At 35.4% G+C, this 20,710-nt stretch overlaps 1 protein-coding gene across 2 annotated transcripts in view; it reads left to right on the top strand.

The window, feature by feature from the left end:
- PTH2R (parathyroid hormone 2 receptor) overlaps positions 1 to 20,710 on the top strand; it is an 87,792-nt gene that overhangs the window by 33,801 nt on the left and 33,281 nt on the right. For both annotated transcript variants that reach the window (XM_060106790.1, XM_060106789.1), the window contains 4 exons: positions 5,708 to 5,805; positions 9,072 to 9,261; positions 10,225 to 10,378; positions 17,492 to 17,552. In XM_060106790.1, the coding sequence (XP_059962773.1) occupies positions 5,708 to 5,805; positions 9,072 to 9,261; positions 10,225 to 10,378; positions 17,492 to 17,552 (503 nt within the window). The remainder of the gene's footprint in view (positions 1 to 5,707; positions 5,806 to 9,071; positions 9,262 to 10,224; positions 10,379 to 17,491; positions 17,553 to 20,710) is intronic.

The raw sequence follows: 20,710 nt of genomic DNA, 5'->3' as shown, positions 1-20,710 counted from the left end.
AAAATGAAAAAGTGCATTTAGAATAAATGCCACATCTTTATAGGGGAAATAAGGTAAAGATTTTTAAAACATCTATTGTTTTGTTCTTTAAATAATTTCCATATCATTGACTTGACAAAATGAGCTAATTACTTTCAATAAAAAAAGCAAGGAAACTCTTATGATGGGCCATGAGGTTGTTAAATTCTTTAGAGTATGATATTTTAAATAGTAGCATACTATAGAAATTACCATATATCTCATGTCTAAATGTTATATGGACTTTTGGACAGTAATTTAACAATATATATTAAGAAATTTCAAGGGGGTCATATCCTTTGATCTTATAATTATACTTCTAAGATTCAAGCATAAAGATTTGAAGTGGGGGGAACTGAATGGAATAATATTCATTGAACCATTAATTATTATAGTGGATATTCTGAAGAATTTAAATTTCCAATGAAGAAATGGTTAAATAAGCTCAAATATATATTTTGTGTAAAGAGTTTGTGGTCTTGGGAAATTCCTTTGTTATACAGTTACCCGGAAAAAAAAATCAGATAATAAATTTGTATATAAATTGGGAATGAAAATATTCAAAACAGTAGGAAATGATACATAGAAATAGAGTGAAAAGAAATACATGAAATACAGTGTTTCTTTTTGCTTGGTGGGAATTAGGGAATTTTTTTCCTTCTCTTTTTTGTATTTTACACATTATCCAGATATTTTCTATAAAAAGTTTAACATTTTGTTAAGAGAAAATAATATTTAATAAATGTTTTAAAACAGGAACAAGAGTCAAAGTCAGGATGTGGGAAGTTGCAACAATAAGAATAAGTTGAGTAAGATGCAAAATTAATAATTTGTAAAAACATATCAGTAAGCTGAGGATGCCAAGAAATCTAAATGAACCTAATTGCAGAAGTGGGAAAGCTCTTCTTGTGAGAGAAAAGACCTATGGCTGCATTTATCCCTGGCTCTGCACCAGAAGAGGAGCAACCAGGCTATGGAAGGGGATAAAAAGAAAAGAACCAGACTTTTAAAACAACGTTTATCAGACAAGGACTGGAATAAGGGCTTAGAATTCCAAGGAATGAACCCCAGTCACAGTGAGCTATTACCCATCAGCCAGTTCTTTCCCATAAGCCTTCACTGAGTGTCTAGAGCCAGTGTGCCAAAAGCTGGGGTGTAGCAGGTGGGCCAAGAGAAATTTCCCAAGATGTGCATAGGACCCTCACAGAATGAGAGGTAGCTGCTAGCTGAAGGCATGGGATGGAACAGAGGAGCTAAGAGACATCTCTTGGGGTATCTGTGGCTCTCTCTAAGTGCAGGACTGCTGCAGCTCATAGACCAGGGGTGGGGCAGGAAAGCTGAGACAAACCCCCAAGATGACAAATCTCACTAAGTGAAAGGCAGCAGCCTGACAAAATAGAGCTGAGAAAGATCTTTCCTAGGCACAGGAGGTCTTCATCCAAAGCAAGGCAGTGGCTAGCTGAGAACTGGAGCAGAGCAGCATAATGGAGTGACATCTTCTGAGACGCAGAAAGCCCAGGGCAGAGCTGGAGAGCAAAGTGAAATTTCCAGCAGCTCCAAAGCTGATGGATGGTTCAAGAAGCAGAAAGAGTCCTTCTGTAGCTTGGAATACTGTCAGATGGACTAAAACTCATATACTGGCCACTAGAGGCTGCTGGTGCTCAGATCCCATGGTCTGCTGAAGGAAAAGTCTCGAATCTGCTCTCAAAACCTAAAATCAGGATAAAAGGAATCATAAAAACAAAAACAAAACCAAAGCACTACAACAAACCCAATCCCAGTTTAAAAACAAAGTAATCCATCCTCCCAACCCAAGAAGCCTGGTAGAGGAAGAGGACTGCCCTTTTCAGGCTGTTAATATTACATACTCCAGTCCTTACTCTTCTTTTACCTACAATGCATGTAGTGTAATAAAAATTACAAGGTAAGGACCCAAAATCTAGAGTAAAAACAAAAGCAGGAAGAAACAGATGATCCAGATGTTGTAACTTGCAGATGAGGACTTGCTAATAACTATTATAAATATGTTAGATGATTTAGTGAAAAAGGTGCATAAAACAGATGGCAAAATCAGCAGAGAAATGAAAATTTAAAGAAAAAGGAAATTGTAGAATTGAAATATTCAATTAAAAAATGAAGAAGTTATTTGATATGCTCAACAGCAAACTGGACACAGCATGATAAAGATCAATGAACCTAAAGAGAGGTCAGTAGAAATTATCCAACTGAAGCATTAGGAGAAAAAATAAATTTAAAAAACAGAACCATCTGGGACTGTGAGATAATATGTAATTGTCTAAACATATGTGAAATTTGAGGTAAAGAGAGAGGGAAAGAATAGGACAAAATAAATATCCGAGAAGGCAATAGCCCATAATTTTCTAAAATGGATGAAATAAATCAATCCACAGGTTCCAGAGATTCAGCAAACCCTAGGCAGGGTAAATAAAAAGAAAACCATACTTAGACACATCATATTAAACTGCTGTGAATCAAAGTAAAAAGAAAATCTTAAAAGCAGTGAGAGAAAAAGGGCACATTATATTCAGGGGAGCAACAACTGAAAAGATGCTGTGTTTTAGTAATAAACAGTGGAGGCCAGAAAACAATGGAATGATATCTTTAAAGTGATAATATTCATTAAGACAGAGGCAAAATAATGATATTTTTCAGACAGAAAATATCTGAGACAGGTCATCTTCATCAGACTTTCAGTATAAGAAATGCTCAAAAAAATTCTCTAGGCAGGAGAGAAATATACCAGATGGAAGCATAGATTGTCAGAAAGGCATAAGGAGTACCAGAATAGGTGTATATGTGGATAAAAATGGCAGACTAAAATAATAAACAAAACTATATACCTATCCTTATTTATTGCTATGTTTATATCTATCTTTATATCTATAATTTAATTCATTTAAAATCTGTTGACTGCTTAAAGCAAACATAATAGTCTCTTATTGGGGTTTATAAATTATGCAGAACAAAATCTAAAAGGAACAAAGGCTAGGGGAGCAAAATTGAGTACATGATTATAAAGTTCTATTTATATGGTGACATAGTTCAATATTACTTAAGTGTAGGCTCTAATAAGTTCAGATGCATAACCAAGTCTCTATAGTAACTGCTAAAAAATAACACAAGTTTTGGGAATTCCCCGGCATTCCAGTGGTTAGGACTCCAAACTTTCACTGCCAAGGGCCAGGGTTCAACCCCTGGTCAGGGAACTAAGATCCCTTAAACTGCCCCCCACCCAAAAACAAAACAAGACGAACCCACATGTGAAATACTAAGAATTATTTGATTGATTTCCCCATCCCCTACCCCTCAATAAAAGGTAAGGAAGTAGGTACAGAGGAACAAAGAAAAGATAGGACATTTAGAATGCAAATACCTATATGTTAGATTTAAACCCAGCCATAACAATGATTGTATTCAAGGTAAGTTAACTAAACATTTCGCTTAAAAGGCAGAGGTTGTCAGAATGGATAATAAAAGTATGAATCAGTAGTTTGCTGTCTTTGAGAAATGTACTCTAAATATAAAGATACAGATAAATGTAATTACCAAGATGGAGGGACATTTCAAATTATAAAGAATCAATTTACCAAGAGGAAATAATCCTAAATATACATGCATTTAGGAGCTTCAAATTACATGAAGCAAAATTTGTCAGAGCTAAAGGGAGAAATAACCAAATTCCAGCATGTTGACATTTTAAAGAATGCCATTTTCTTAGTAATTGATAGAACAATTGGACAAAACCTTCTACAGAATATATTTCAAACAATTTGAATAAATTGACATTTATAGAATAGCATTCACAGTAACTGCAAAATTTACATTCTTTTAAAGTACTCACCAAAGTTTTATCAAGATAGAACATATGCTGGGCTATAAAACAAGTTTCAATAAATCTCAAGATTAAAATCTTATGGAGTATGTTTTCTGACCACAAAATAATTAATTGAAAAGAAATTAAAATATGTATACAATTCATAAATAGTTGGAAATTATGTGACCAATGGCAAAAGTTTGAACTGAATAAATATGAAAGCTCAATATATATAAAAAATTGTGGGAAACAGCGAAAGCAGAGTGTAGAGAAAGATTTATACTTTTCAATGTTTAATTAGAATAGAAGAAAGGTGAAAATTCAATGATCAAATCTTCCACATTAAGCTATATAATATAATACCGAGAGCCACCACCGAAAGCACTATACAAAAATATAAATCAAAATGGAATTCTACAAAATGTTCAAGTAACCAGGGATAGCAGGAAAAGCAAAACACAGACATGAAAAACATAACAGAAAATAAAAATATAAAATGATGGACTTAGCCTTAACATATCAATATTATATTAAAAGCAAATGGTCTTAATATACTAATTAACAGAGATTGAAAGAGTCTATAAAAAACATGACCCAACTTTGTATGTTATCTACAAAGTTTGAAACTCATTTCAAATATGGTATATGTAGGTTACATGCATACCATGCAGTACTATGCAGCAATAAAAAAGAACAAACTTGGTATGTGTAACAACTTGAATGGATCTTGAGGTTATTACTCTGAGTGAAAAAAAACAATCTCAAAGATCATGTTCTGTATGATTTCATTTCTATAACATTTATGAAATGACAAAATTATAGAGATAGAAAACAGATTAATGTTTGGCAGGTGATAAGGATGGTGGAGAGGAACAGGGTAGGTATGACTGTAAAGGAAACAGCACAAGGAACATCTTTGTGGTGATGGAATAGTTCTGTATCTTGATTGCAGAGAAGGTTACAAAAATTTTCATATGTAATAAAATGACACAAAACTGTAAACACATGAACTGCACCAATGCCAATTCCTGGTTTGATATTTTAGTGAACTTATGTAAGATGTAAGCATTGGAGGATACTGCGTGAAGGGTACATAGAACCCTTTTTACTATCTTTTCCACTTCTTTTGAATCTAGAGTTATTTTAAAATACAAAAAAAGGAATGAACTATTGAGTCATGCAACAATATCAGTGAATATCAAAACAGTATATTGACAAAAAGAGTATATACTATATAATTCCAAGAAGTATAAGAACAGTTGAGAAATATACGAAGTACATGAACAGATAAAGCCAATTTGTGGTGACAGAAATTGGAACAGTAGTTACCTGGGGGTGGATGGTGGGTGGATTTTTGACTAGCAAGTGGCACAACGAACTTGGTTTGTCAAAACCCATCAAACTGCTCATTTTAAATCTGCACATTTTGTTTCATGTAAACTACAGCTCAATAAAAAAGCTAAAGAAAACTAGAACTAATATTCCAAAGTGACATATTTTTTTACCAGTTTTAAAATAGTCTGTAACATGTGTTTTATTTACTCCAAATATCACATGTTAGATATACAGTTCCAATTAGTTAAAATGAACACTGTAAAAATACATGAAGTAAATTTTGTAACATTGAATTTGGCCTCACTTAAGCAAGAAGAAATGCCAAATATTTTAATTATATCTTTAACCCTGACTTGAATTTAGGGAGTAAAAGGAAGGCCAGAAAAATAACCTGTATATTATACGAATGTGGTCACACGTTGCCTATCTTTAAAGAGGTTAAAAGCACGATTTTTAAGTTTATCTACATCAAATTATTTGTTCAAACCTGCTTTTCTGATTAAATCTGTTGCCCTCCAGCAAGAATTCTTTGAACGCCTCTATGTCATGTACACTATTGGTTACTCTGTCTCCTTTGGATCTCTGGCGGTGGCTATTCTCATCATTGGTTACTTCAGGTGAGTGATTCCCAATCACTTTCTCCATGAAGGGGCAGTTCTGTTTCTTATTCATCAAAGACACAGACCTCTCATAATCTGTACCTCCAAATACTTTTCCCAAACACAAGTTTCTGAATTCAGTCTAGTGTAAAATTATTTGACTCTGTAGTGTAAAATTACTTGACTTTGACAATTTATTTTTGATGAAAAATTCAGGGTTCTTCTTTGTTGTTTGTTTGTTTAAAAACTTAAAGCACCAAAGCAGTATGAAACCATTAAGCCAATAGATCTGCATTGTACTATATTTTTGCAAAGTGACACAGACTATTGTCAAGTGAGTTACAAAAATTTTCACTCATGATATAAAGACTTATTTCACTTTTCCCAAGTGATTTTGGTGCCATGGGACAGAAATTCATTTTAAATAATCTCTAATTGATTTGATATCATATATAAAGAAATAGTATTTATTGCTTTTGCTGTGGTTTAATTTTTATCCTCTTAAACTTTGTCTAATTCAATTCAACTTAATCTAAATCAACACAGAATTTTGAACACCAATATGGAGATAAAACAGAGAACTATGTGTATAAGCTGATGCTTGCAGCTGGTTTGTGACACAAATAGCTGAGAAAACAATGAGTTTACAGTTTGAGAAATGCTGTGATTCAGGTGGCTTATAGTGATTTGGGAGGACAGAGGAGGGACAAGAGAGAAGACTTCCCAAATGACACATGAATATACACAAAATTTAACCAAAAGGGGAGACTGAGGAGAGAGTTCCAAACCTAAGTTTAGTTCAAGATAAAGCATGGAATATCTGAGAATTGAGAATTTTGCTGTAGGCAGGTGATGGACACTGAGGCTAGAGAGGTAAGCAGGGCTGGGAAGGTATTGAGACCTGTATATGGAATCTGACCTTCACCTTAAGAGCCAGTGAGGAGCCATGAAGGATTTTAAGCAGAGCAGTGACATGGAATGTGCATTGTAAGGTGGAGTGTGAACTGGTGGTAGGAAGCCCATTTGGAAGATGCTAGTAGAGTCACCAGGACAAGAAGATGGTGGCCTGGTCTAGGACAGTGGCCTTGGGGATTGGATAGAAATGGACAGTTTTGAGATATATTAAATTAAGATTGTACAATTGAAAAATTTAGTGCTAAATTATATGCAGGAAAAGAAAGAGTGAGGTTAGATGATACATTAGAAAATGGAAACAGAGGATTTAGAAATTAACAGAAACTATAACTAAAAGAAAAATTTTATATTTTGTTTCCTATTATCTTACAATCCTCTCTTCCTTGAAACTTCTCATACCTATTTCCTAGTTTACGTTTCTCCTCTGATTTATAGCTGTCTAATGTATTATCTGATGTTTTATTTATTTATCTTTTTATTTTGTGTCTCTCCCTCTAGAACGTAAAGCCACACAAGAGTAGGCATTTATTTTTTTCTGTTTGCTCATTGCTGCACTCTCAGTAGTACTTGATATGTCCTGGTGCTCAGTAAATGTTTGGTGAATCAATAAATAATGACTAGTTGTAATATTCCAACCACTTCCAACAGTTTCTCATATAGTAGTAGTATAGTGGTGTAGTTTATATTTCCAAAGCTTTTACTTTATTGATTTACTAGTCCATTGGTTCAACAAGCATTTTTCTCTATCATGTGATAGTCCCTTTTTGGTATTGATGGAGGCCAAGTTAAGATATGTTGAAGACCAGAAAAGTAGTATGTACACTACTAGTGCATGTATTGAGAGAAACTGACACATTAGATGATTATCAATTAAAATATTATTAGTACTGTAATGCAGGTTTCATAAAGGGCTTTGGGAATACTAAGGAACTAGTCTAAAACTAACAAGATAAGGGAGAGAGATTTCCCAGAACAACTGGTGTGTGAGCTGATACTGAATGATGAGAAGGAATTTGGCACATTCCAAATGATGGGAACAGAATGTACAAAGGTCAGAGGCACAAAGGAGCAGAGTATACACAGGGAATATAGAAGGGTCCCATATGAATGCAGCATTTGATGCATAGGGAGGAGTGGCCATATGGGAATGGCCAGGGAGAAACTAGATTTTGTAGCATTAGATTTTACAGGCTCTTGTCAAGGGCTTTGAATTTTGTCTTGGTAGTGTACAGGGAGCCAATGAAGTTTTTAAGCAGAAGGGTAACACGATCACATTTGTGGGGTTGTAGAAGGATTCCTCAAAATAACCTCGTGAAGTTGGCTTGGCAGGGATGATCTCATTTGAGAGACAAGAAACTGAAGCTCAGTGTTCAAAGTCACAAGGTCATAGGTGGTCCAGCTGGAAACAGAACCTTCATCTTCTGACTCGGATCCAGAGTTCATTCCATTACATCAAACTTAGCTGTGGTTGTTCAGAATAATAAATAGATATTTATGAGAATAAAAGTTATGTGAAATTTCAGGAGGATACAAATGACTAAGTAATAATTCCTCAGTTTACATAATAGTTTATCAGAGTATTTAACAGTAGATTCTATATTATGAAATATAAAAATATATTACTGGATTAAAACATTTCTTACTTCCTTATACTTGAGTACTTTGTCTTTTCAGGAAGAGACGTAGCATCAATGTGTTCATTGTACACGAAAGCTCAGCTTTTTTCATAGTCAAGCAATGGTAGAGCTGGGCCTTTTGACCAGATTATACATCCCTTTTCCTGGTGTTTTTGTTTTTGTTTTAATCAAACTTAAAAGGAATCTTTTTTTTTTTGGAGTTACCTTTCTGTACTAGTTGATGCTGCTATATCTACTCCTGAGTATGTTACTGACTTAACTTGTGTCTAAGATCCTTTTATAATTCCAAAGCTTTTTATATTAAAGGAAGCTTGTTTTTTCTCTGACATTCCTAGGAAATAAAATTGTAATTCTATCAAAATATCTTACTTTTTCTTATAGAGAATATATTGAAAATGTGAACATTCCAGTTTTAATAAGGCTTATCCCTGTTCAAGGTGGTTCTCCATCAATTATTTATTACCTTAATATATAGTATAATGTAATGCTATAGTATAATGTAGCATAATATTTAACACTGCATAATCTGGATAACCATGGTAGCTGATCAGGATAAATTTGAAATTAATTCTCAAAAAGCTACATTTTAGTTTTTGACCCCAATTGTTTCTGTCTTTGTTCAGGTTTATTATATTTCTTCTTTTTTGGGAGGAGTTTGAGCTCATTTATTTATTTTCTTTCTCCATTTCTAATTTTATTCAAATCTAAATACTGAATATTTTCTCTCCATAGACGATTGCATTGTACTAGGAACTATATCCACATGCACTTATTTGTGTCTTTCATGCTGAGAGCTGTGAGCATCTTTGTCAAGGACAGAGTGGTCCATGCTCACATAGGAGTAAAGGAGCTGCAGTCCCTGATAATGCAAGATGACCTACAAAGTTCCGTAGAAGTGCCTCCTGTGGACAAATCACAATATGTAAGTGTTTTCACCATGAGCCCTTGCTTGGCTCACCACTTTCAAAAGTAAAAAGCCCACCTGCAAGACTAGGAGCTTGGGATTTAAAAACCCAGGGCATTTAGTTCCTTTATTGTAGACTCAAAGACTTGTTCCCAAATAAGATTCCATGGTACTTGATTCTGCTCTTAAATGTCCTGTTGTTATTTAGTAAGTAGAATCACCCAATAATTCAGTTAATGAGAAGCATTATCACCATTGAAGCAATATATCTGGAAATTAGGTAGAATAGATTGATTGTATTGATCGTGTGAATTAATGCTGTTGGTATCTTTGCCCTTTGCCCTGTAGTTCATTGTTGTCTCTGCTGATTCTAATTCTGGATTGGCTTTGTGACTTTTTAAATGAACTAGAATGAAGTAAGTGTGATGGTGTGTCAGTTGAGGGTAGACCTCTATGAGTGAGCCTAGCCAAGATTAGCTGAGCTTTGCCCAAATCAGCAGAATCATCTAGCCAATCCATTGATTCATAAGACATATTAAATGTTTATCATTTTAAGCCATTAACTTTTAGGGCATAAAAAAGACCAGAATAAAATAAATTCATGGTAGAATGATGGTTAAGTTTTCCTCTTTATGCTTTTCTTTACTTTCCTAATTTTCTCTGATGATCAAGTATTTTTATAAACAAGAAAACTTAAGGAAAAGTGATTTCTTGTAACTTCTAAAGGAATAAAAATCTTATTTTAAAAATAGAATCAAACCAGCAGTCTTAGAAATGCTATGTTAAAATAACTTTGTTCTGATCTCTTTCAAAAGTCTTGGCCTTCCCAGGTACAAGAGATACTAGGTTATAAAAAAGAAATGGAGGAACTGCTTTTTTTTTTTTTTTTTTTTTTTTAGGAACTGCTTTTTAGTGGTCTAATGTTGGAACCAGTACAATTAGGAATTCTAATATGGTGCAATGTTGGTTTATTTGTAACAGATTGGGTGCAAGATTGCAGTTGTGATGTTTATTTACTTCTTGGCTACAAACTACTATTGGATCTTGGTGGAAGGCCTCTATCTGCATAGTTTAATCTTTGTGGCATTCTTTTCGGACACCAAGTACCTGTGGGGCTTCACCTTGATAGGCTGGGGTAAGGCATTTCTGTCTCCTTTCCTTTTCAACTGGATTATGGATTGTAGGACTTTCTGTCTTGCCTGTCATTAGCATTCTTTCTGTCATTTTCCTGACATAATCTCTCCCTATTCTATCTTTATCCTTTCTTTCTCTTTAATTATTCAGGAAATTTATTAAGATCAAGTCTATAATCCTCCCAGTGGTAACAAACTTTTCACTTTTAACTTAGGGTTAGTGTTCTTAGGCCAGATTCTTGAGAGGATTCTTTGGGGGAAATATCTTGTTAGTCATGCACACTTAGAACTGCTGTGCTCATCGTATCTTAGGTCAATGTCTTGATTTAACAATAATTTCATCCTAAAAATTTTGATTTTTGAATTTCTAAGCTATAATGATCCATCTTTGATTTGTAATTCTAGGTCATATGATGAGAATGCCAGAAAGGAATTTATAGGACCATCTTGACTGCATTTTACAATGCAAATTACAAACTAATTACGTAGATGTCTTTTGGAGGGAAATAATTCAAATTACTTTTGGCATATATAATTTATTTATTTATTTATTTTATTACTATTATTTTTTTTGTCGTATGCGGGCCTCTCACTGTTATGGCCTCTCCCATTGCGGGGCACAGGCTCTGGATGCGCAGGCTCAGCGGCCATGGCTCACGGGCCCAGCCGCTCTGCGGCATGTGGGATCCTCCCGGCCCGGGGCACGAACCCATGTCCCCTGCATCGGCAGGCGGACTCTCAACCACTGCGCCACCAGGGAAGCCCTGGCATATATAATTTTAAAAAAAGGTTATTCAGCTCACATCCCCAAAATGCCTTGTCAGTACTAGAGGGATTACTGGATTAGGCACTAACTCAATATGATGTGGAGAAAGGATGTTGTTTGTTTGTTATAATTTAAGAAAAATTAAAACTCATATGTGATTAAAATTAAGAAGTCTCAATATTAACAATTGCTATTTTAATATCCAAATTATGACATGCTCAGCACAGGGAAAAAAATCAACTAAATGGCTCAAGATAAAATTTGAAATTTTTTTTCCCATCAAAGTAAGAATTTTTTGGCCTGTTTTGTCTTAATATTGTCTTAACGTTTGAAAATATGAAGTAAAGGATATTGAATTTCCTGTTAGTTAATAACCTTTAAGAAGACAAAGGGTCAATTTACTGTCAAGCATTATTTATTATGAAATAATAATTGTGAATAAAAGTTTCTGAAAGCAGTCTGTTTTTAGGTTCTCCCTTATCTTTGACTAACAGTTACTAAAATTAAAAAAAGATACTTTATTTGTTTAGGGTACTTTGGAAATTTTCTCAACAGTTTTTGGTAGTTTGCCTTCAAGGCAAAATTATATCTGTGTACCCACATAATTACTAGAAGTTAGTAAAGATGTTGATAGAAAATTCAACAATGAATTTGTCTGAGTTCCATTTTATTTTTTGGTTTTCTATGACATTGGTCACACTAGTAATAAACTTGTTTTTCTTTATTTACATATTGGTTTGATAGCAAATTCCCCTGTCAGCTCGTATTTGGGCTGTATCACTCAGTCTGTCGCTCTGTAAAATCAGGAGTTTGCCTCACTGAAACCCAGGAAACTTGTTTTCAAATCTTTCTATGAAAATGAGAATTAAAAAAACAGAGAGGGTTCCAGTGAGCTTCTATACAAGTATGAGGTTCTCACCTTCCTTTACAACTTTAATTATTTGTCCACAAAATTTTGTCGTTAAGAGTGACAATTACAGTAGAGAAGCATCACAACTTGAAATCTTCATTTCACCAAATGGTTTAAGAACATGCATGAAAGCAAGTAGTATCTACATGGAACATCACTTTACAAAAAGCATCTTACATGCAATATTATGTAATTAACCACAATTAAAACAGTAACAAGTAATCTTTACAGAGTTATGGTGCTATAGTTGGTCTATCTTCTGGCTTCTCTCTTTGCAACTCCAAAAAAATAAATGCTTTAGGCTAGGGCATATGTAATTAAAATATGGTAATATTCTTTTTTTTTTTTTTTTTTTTGCGGTACGTGGGCCTGTCACTGCTGTGGCCTCTCCCGTTGCGGCCATGGCTCACGGGCCCAGCCGCTCTGCGGCATGTGGGATCTTCCCGGACCGGGGCACGAACCCATGTCCCCCGCATCGGTAGGCGGACACCAGGGAAGCCCCCCAAAATAGTGATATTCTTTTAAGAATTTCTCTCTGCTACTGAAGTAAATATCCAAGTCTATTTGATTAATAGACTATTTTCTCTTATCTCAACACTGAGAGTATGATTTTAAAATATCATTTTTATTTCAGACCCATTTTTCCAACTTTCTATAAGAAAAATAAATATCAAAACATTATAGCTGCTTTGCAGGATCCTTTGCTAGACTAATCCATAGTGAACCCAGTTTCAGACTTTCTTCCAGTGATTTATTGGCTTCACTAGAGAAGAGAATTTGCTTGGATTCCTTTGTTGTTCATTTGGATCCAATTATTATAACTTTAAGCTCTCTTTAGCTAGGTAAATACTCAGCACTTTATTACTCACTTTGTAATGATATGTGGAGTTGCATTATTTACATTGATTTTGCTGGTTCTTAATAATAAGTTGGCAGGGAAGGAAATTACTGTCTAAAGAGGAACATATGCCATGTCTGCCTTAGTAAATTGAAGGCAGATATTTAAAATGACTTTTTTGTTTATCTTTATCACAAAACAAGATGTATAGAGGAGTAAAGGCAAATTCGAATGATGACTATGCTTCTTTTCTTTCAACTAACCATTTTCTTAATTTTTCCTATCCCTACACAATTTTCTCATGAATAAGGCACTTTATTCTCAGTTCCAACTACATATTTAAAAAATATATTTAATTCTATATTTAAAAGGTCAGTCAAAAGGTAACAAACTTCCAGTTATAAGATAAATAAGTACTGGGGATATAATATACAACATAATAGGGAAAAAAGTGTCATTCTTGCTTCTTTATCCTTATTGAATGTGGTAATTTACCTCTGTATTAGCAGCCATTCTTAATTTTCACCTGTCAGATGAGATGCCAGAATGTACATATTTTCATATAAAAGCACCTATCCTGGTTATACCATGTAGTCACGTCCCTGTTGCCAAGCTTTCTTGTAGAATATTTTCATATTTTGTATTATCTTAAAATAATCAGGAGAAAAATAATCAGAAAACACTTCTAGTTTTATTATCTCTGTATAAAATTGTTTCAATCCAGCAAACATTTTTTGGTCATCCATTTGGCAGTATATATAATTGAAATACAAGATATATGTTAAGTCCCAGCACACAAGAAGCATGGAGTCTGACCCTTTAGGTTATTTTATTTTTTGTAGGCCTATTCTCATCATATGTATTATATTCAAAATATTTAATTTATAAAATCTGGGGCCTCCCTGGTGGCGCAAGTGGTTGAGAGTCCGCCTGCCGATGCGGGGGATACGGGTTCGTGCCCCGGTCTGGGAGGATCCCATATGTCGCGGGGCGGCTGGGCCCGTGAGCCATGGCCGCTGAGCCTGCGCGTCCGGAGCCTGCGCGTCCGGAGCCTGTGCTCCGCAACGGGGGAGGCCACAACAGTGAGAGGCCCGCATACCGCAAAAAAAAAAAAAAAAAAAAAAAAAAAAAAAAAAAAAAAAAAAATCTGTTCTTCATAAAATTATTTATGATAGTCAATATAACACCTTTATACAATTAAAAATCTTCATTGTTTGCTTTAAGCTGAATTTAAAAATCTAGAAAAACTGTTTCTCCCTTGCCCTGTGATTTTTAATGCCATTATTAATTCTACCTTAAAGTTATTTTAAAGTTAAAATTACATTTAACCATTAGAGTCAGTAAGAGATCTATATTTTGGCCCTACTTTATGAAAGATAAGGAATTTGGTTCTCCCTGCTTATTACTTTTTCCAGACCTTCAAGATGTAATTTGGGGTTTTACTACTTATCATTAAAAAATTCTACAGGTTATTATCTGTTTAAAAGAAAATAAATTATAGTCAAATTTAAATTTATATTTGTAAGCATTATGTAGATTTATCTCTGTGGGTTCACCCAGTTTCAAGATTCCACCTCCTCTCCACCAATTGATGTTCTACAGTTTCTGCCCACTGGCAATATTTAATTCAGTAAACATTTTCTTTTCCATTGTAGCTCTTCTATTTTAGATTGATCCTTTTTCGTAATGCCTTACTTTTCTTCTAGAGCACATTTTAGATTATGAATTAGATATATTTTTTAAAGATTTCTTTTGTTTACTGTAGTAATTCCATCTCAGGGGAGGGTAACTCTTCTGAAGTTTCATAAATAGACACTCACCTTTGTAACAATGGAAAACTTTAAAGGCTCTGCAGTTTTCCTTACAGAGAGGAAAGACTCATTCAGTATTGGCCTTAGAGTCCTATGAGACTTGAGAATAATTCTATCAAAATTATATAGATGAATTTCTAGGTTCCTCAAAGAATGAATCAGCAAGTGATAGATACTAAATTCCAGCATCCTGCAGTGAGTAGAGAGGGAACTGAAGACATAGCTTGGAGCTTTATGTCTGACCAGTCAACATAGACTGGATTCCCAGGGGAATCAAGGTTTCTGGTAAGACATTGTATGTCTGTAGCAAATCTGGGAATCCCCATGTCATGATGGGTTTCTAATTTTTAGGGTTAACTCTACACTTTATGATCAAGCTATGACTTTGCAATACCACAGTAGCATTTTAGGAGGAGGGTAAGCCTGAGGTTGGGTTCTATGAAGGCTCTGAAGTGTCCAAAACAAGATAAAATTACATGGGCCAATATTTCAAGACCCTTTACCCCACTTTGGCTTCAAGGCATCTCTGGCTTATGCGGTGGGCTGCTATATAAGTTTTTATTTGAAGAAAGTGTTTAATTGCTAAAGTTCTTTACTACTATTAGTCCAAACCTTCATTTTAAGGGAGAATAGTAATGAAGCCACACCAAAACTCGAGTCTACTTATTCTTAGACCAGAGATTGCCTCCCTCTCAGAATCACTTATTTATACTGATGTATTTTATGAAAATAACTCAGCTCTTAAGATAAATGCAAATATAGAATAACATTCCAATTTACATTAAATTTACTTAAAGTAACACTTAAATTTAAACTAACGTCTAGATTTCAAAGAGTTTTCCCTTTATTTATGTGTTCTCAATTACATAATAATGTGATACTAAGATTGGTGACCAAAAATTCTTAGAAAGCCTCAAGGTGGTTTCTGTTCTTTATTCCTCCATGGTTGTCTCTGTGCTCATCTTGTGAATGAGGGTCTTCCAAGAGGATGAGAAAAGCAATTTCATTAAGACATGGTGTCTGATATAAAGTATTTGCTATAATTATCATTTAAAACACAATTCCAAATCCAGCACCATTAATCAATGTTCTATATATAGAACATCATTCAGGAAATTGCCTGATCAGGAGATTGTAAAGGAAGCAGAAGACGAAGACCTGCAAATGAGAAAATGTGAACATTCTGATCAAAGGCAGACACTTTTTAAAGATAACCAAGGCAGTAGAACAGCAAAGGGATCTATATCAGACCTTTTTGAACCATTCTGTCAGGAGCCATGCTCTCTCCATTACACAGTATCATTCCTGTTTTTTCTTCATAGCACTAATTGATAACTGAAGTTGTATTATTAATTTTGCCTCCCATACCAGAATATAAGTTTCAGGAAAACAGAGATATTGTTTATTCTGTTCTTTTTTTTAATCTTCTGAGACTATAACAGTTCTTAACAAATGAAAAGGCATTTAAGAAGTGCTTAGTGGATATATGTTTATACAGATGGATGGATAGGTGGACTAGATAGATAGATAGAATAGCAAGCTGAACCTAACAATTAACCAGAATTGGGTAGATCTCTTTTGACAAAAATTTCCTAGAACATAGAATTTGAACAGAATTTTTTAAAAAGGAGTTATATAAAAACAATAAATAAAATTGGAATATAGAGTCATAAAATTAAATAGCCACACAGGCAGCCTGAGGTTAAATTCAATTAGATCACTAAGGAGACCAAAGAAATTCCCTTTTTTGGGATATCACCTTATTTTAAGTTTTTCTGAAATTTTTTTCATCTGAATCTATTTTTATGTTTACTTGTTTTGCTTAGAAAATATATCTGAAAATTTAGAAATGTGTTTTTTAAAAGGTAAAGAATATTGTGTTCTTTTAAATGTTCTGAGTTAGTTTTTTCTCTCTTTGTAAGGTGCTTCCTATGGTTTCTCTTCCTTTTTTTTAAACTTCTTTCTAAAAGGCCACATAATGAAGAGTTATCCATTAAATCCTTTGATCTTCTATTGCAGTGCTGCATAAAAGTAATGGTTTGTGATTTTTTGTGATGTCAGAGTCCAAGTATAGCGTGAACTGAGCAGTCAACCTTTATTGGGGGCAAAGGACTCATGGAAAGTCAGTATAATAGAGTTGATGTTGCAAGCTCATAGTGTTTATAGTTCATGAAGGACAAATATCTCATTCTCAAATCATCAAACTAATATAGCACCACCCTTTGCTAAGCTTTCAGTGCCTGCAAATGCTTCTGTCTGGAGGTGATATGAACAAAAAAAGAAGGGCTAAACTGATCAAAACTTCCTAATTTTGTAACTTGCAGTATAGCCTCTCTATGCCTTCAACTTTTAGAATGAGAAAATTTGAGTATTTTAGAACAACAGCCTTCCTGCCACTTCTCATGAGTCCCTCTTGCTGCTTCACTCCTCTTGGTAAGCATGTGGCTTTCGGCATTTCAAGAGGCAAAGTTGGATGCACCGACCACCGCCTGCTTTTGACCCCGGGAACTTCAGTCCCCTCCATACATGGCTTAACCTTACACCCCTCAAAGGAAAATAGAGCCAGTCTTCATCTTCAGACTTTTGAGAATGAATAACATCAGTATACCACCTCCCTTCTCAAGTGGACAAGATGAAAATTAAGTGGACTTTTCATATTCACATAACAACATTTTTCATGCCTGTTTTTCTCTCTCACCTCTTAATAATATATTTTTATGTGATGAATATAAGAAAAAAATCCCTTAATCTTAAAAGAAATATGGTCTCTGAATCCTTTTCTGATTGCAGGGTTCCCGGCGGCATTTGTTACAGCCTGGGCTGTGGCACGAGCAACTCTGGCTGATGCAAGGTGAGTGGAAACAAAAGGAGGTAAAGCAAGAGCCTGGGATTTTCTCAAGACTTGCTGCTGTTCTAGATGACATTACCCTTTAGGGATATTATGTGGGAAATTACCTTGTAGCCTCTGATACATTACCAGCAAGCTATCCATCCCAGAGTCATGGGACAGAAAGACTCACAGACCCGATTAGGATGGTCATAAACTTCATGGTTTATGAAATCAATTTGAAACATACAGTGAGAAGCAAGGGGAAAGAGATGGGTAAGTTAACACACTTAAGATATCATGCACACTGGTGAAAGGACTGCACTACCTGAGTCCTGGGATGGGCAGTGCTCATATCTCCTCTCTGTCTCTCTCTCACTCTCTCTGCCACATCAGCATTCCCCACTGATGGTGTGGCTATGAGAACCAGAAATGTGGTTGCAACAAGGGGACCCACAGACAGAAGGTGCCTTGTGCCAGAGACACACACTTGCTGTCTCAGAGAGATATAAGGGCAAGTTCACCTGGCCATGGCTCTAGCTTGCCACTTAGCCTGCTGAGAAGCTCTGGGTTTTATTTGCGTTCTTTGGGCAAAGGATATGTGGCCATGGGTTCCACCAATCAGTGGCTGAATTAAGACATCAAGACTACCGAGTACTTCCTGCATATTGAGGATACTTCGTGCCTCTTATATATTTAGTGCATCATGAATATTTAGTGCTCAGTTGCCCCAGATATTTAGTACCTGTGCTTAACACTCATGTGCTCTACTTACTAACTACTGATCTACATTTAATGCAAACTCTAGGTTTAATCCACCCAATTTGTTCTCTTGTCTTCTATGGTGTAATTAAATATTCTTAAATGATAAAACAAATGCACATTAGAAGTGGAATCCATCCTAGGGAATCACTAGCCCCCCATTTGTCTGTTTCTCTTTGGGTGCTACATGATGAATGGATACTGAAACATTCATTTTTTTCATATTATTTCTGTTTTTAGTAATGGTGAATCAAAGAAAGAAAAGGAGAACATGGAGAAGCATTCAGTGCCTGCTCTTTGCTTTCATGGTCAAACTTATTGCTTGGAATGAATTGTGTCTCCCCAATATTCATATGTGGGAAGCCCTAATCCCCAGTGTGACTGTATTTGGAGATACGGCCCTTAGGAGGTAATTAAGGTTACATGAAATCCTAAGGGTATGACTCAGATATGATAGGATTAGTGTGTTCATGAGAAGAGACACGAGGGAGCTCCTTCTCTCTGTGTATGCACATGAAGTAAAGGTTTTATGAGCACACAGCAAGATGACAGTGCCTTGCATTTTCATCTCAGACTTTAGCCTCCAACTGTGAGAAAATAAATGTCTGCTGTTTAAGCCCTTAGTCTATACTATATTGTTATGGCAGCCCGAGCAGACTAATACACTTATGATACATGAAAAGGCGATTTAAAGAGAGACAGTTTTAACTTATAGATGTAGTAATGCTGAGCATTCTTCCCTGTTAACAGAATACAGTTTAATATCCACAGATCATGTACCTTTCCTGACAGCAACACCTTTTTGTTTGCTCCTTTCTTTCATTGAGCCTGAACATTTGTTTTGAGTCACTATTTTCTTCAGAATCATTTTGTCAGTTGTGCAGTGAAAAAAATGCCACATTATGTGAGCACCTGAATTCTACGAAGAAGCTACCACTGTTCCCTAAAATCTGAAGTCTACAGATCATTATCTTTAGGTGCAGCCTTGCTCCAGAACTCCCCATTCATCAGCTTTCCCTCAGTTCTAGAACTTACTGGCTTTGCTTTTTTTTAAAAACATATTTATTGGAGTATAATTTCTTTACAATGGTGTGTTAGTTTCTGCTTCATAACAAAGTGAATCAGCTATACATATATATATATATCCCCATATCTCCTCCCTTTGCTTCTCCCTCCCACCCTCCCTATCCCACCCCTCTAGGTGGTCACAAAGCACCAAGCTGATCTCCCTGTGCTATGCAGCTGCTTCCCACTAGCTATCTATTTTACATTTGGTAGTGTATATATGTCCATGCCACTCTCTAACATTGTCACAGCTTACCCTTCCCCCTCTACATATCCTCAAGTCCATTCTCTAGTAGGTCTGTGTCTTTATTCCCGTCTTGTCCCTAGGTTCTTCATGACTTTTTGTTGTTGTTGTTCTTAGATTCCTTATATATGTGTTAGCATATGGTATTTGTTTTTCTCTTTCTGACTGACTTCACTCTGTATGGTAGTCTCTAAGTCCATCCACCTCACTACAAATAACTCAATTTCGTTTCTTTTTATGGCTGAGTAATATTCCATTGTATATATGTGCCACATCTCCTTTATCCATTCATCTGTTGATGGACACTTAGGTTGTGGCTTTGCATTATTGTTACTGGGCTGAACTTTGGGTTCACTCACCTGATGAGCAGCAAAGCGAATCTACTGACACTGGATTGTAGTGAGGAAAAGTACAGCTTTTATTTGCAGGATGCAAAGCAAGAAGAATGGGCAGCTAATACTCAAAAGACCTGAACTCCCTGTTGCTTTGGAGCAAGGGTATTTAAAGGCAACATTAGGAGTGAGGGTCACAGGTGCATGGTTAGCTTATGGACATTCTTCTGCCTGGTTGGTGGTGAGGTAACAGGGTGATGTTTTAGGAATCTTAATCATCAGTTTTCTGGTTCCAACCAGTCCAGGGTCTACATGTTTGTGGTCAGCATGTAGTCAACATCCTCCACAGGGTAGGGGTCTTAGTTTCTGCAGAACAACACAAAGATATGCATCAGATTGTTACCTGTATCCCTTCAGGAGGAACTAGGAGTCCTGTGACTCTGCTTTTCAAGCTATTATTACTTTTCTTGCTTGACTGCTTTTCCTTTGTTTCTGCATTTTCTTACTTCACTAATTAGTAACTGTTTGAGTCTGCTCTTTGGAACTTGGGGAAACCCTTGGAGACTAAAGCTTTTTTCTACAAACAAGAAGTGGGGACACAGAGGGGCTTGTACCCAGTAGGGTCCCGCCGGTTTTCATTTTTACTTACTTTATCTCTTTATGCCATTTGGATTTGTTGACAATTGGGGTTAAAGTTATCTCCATTGTTATCTTTATTGTTACATTTACACAGCGATATTGGAAATCTCAAAGAAAACTTGCAGCATTGCTGTTTGATT

The sequence above is a fragment of the Mesoplodon densirostris genome, chromosome 8, assembly GCF_025265405.1.
Source record: "Mesoplodon densirostris isolate mMesDen1 chromosome 8, mMesDen1 primary haplotype, whole genome shotgun sequence".
In the NCBI taxonomy this organism is placed as follows: Eukaryota; Metazoa; Chordata; class Mammalia; order Artiodactyla; family Ziphiidae; genus Mesoplodon; species Mesoplodon densirostris.
This window is presented reverse-complemented; position numbering and strand designations above follow the sequence as displayed.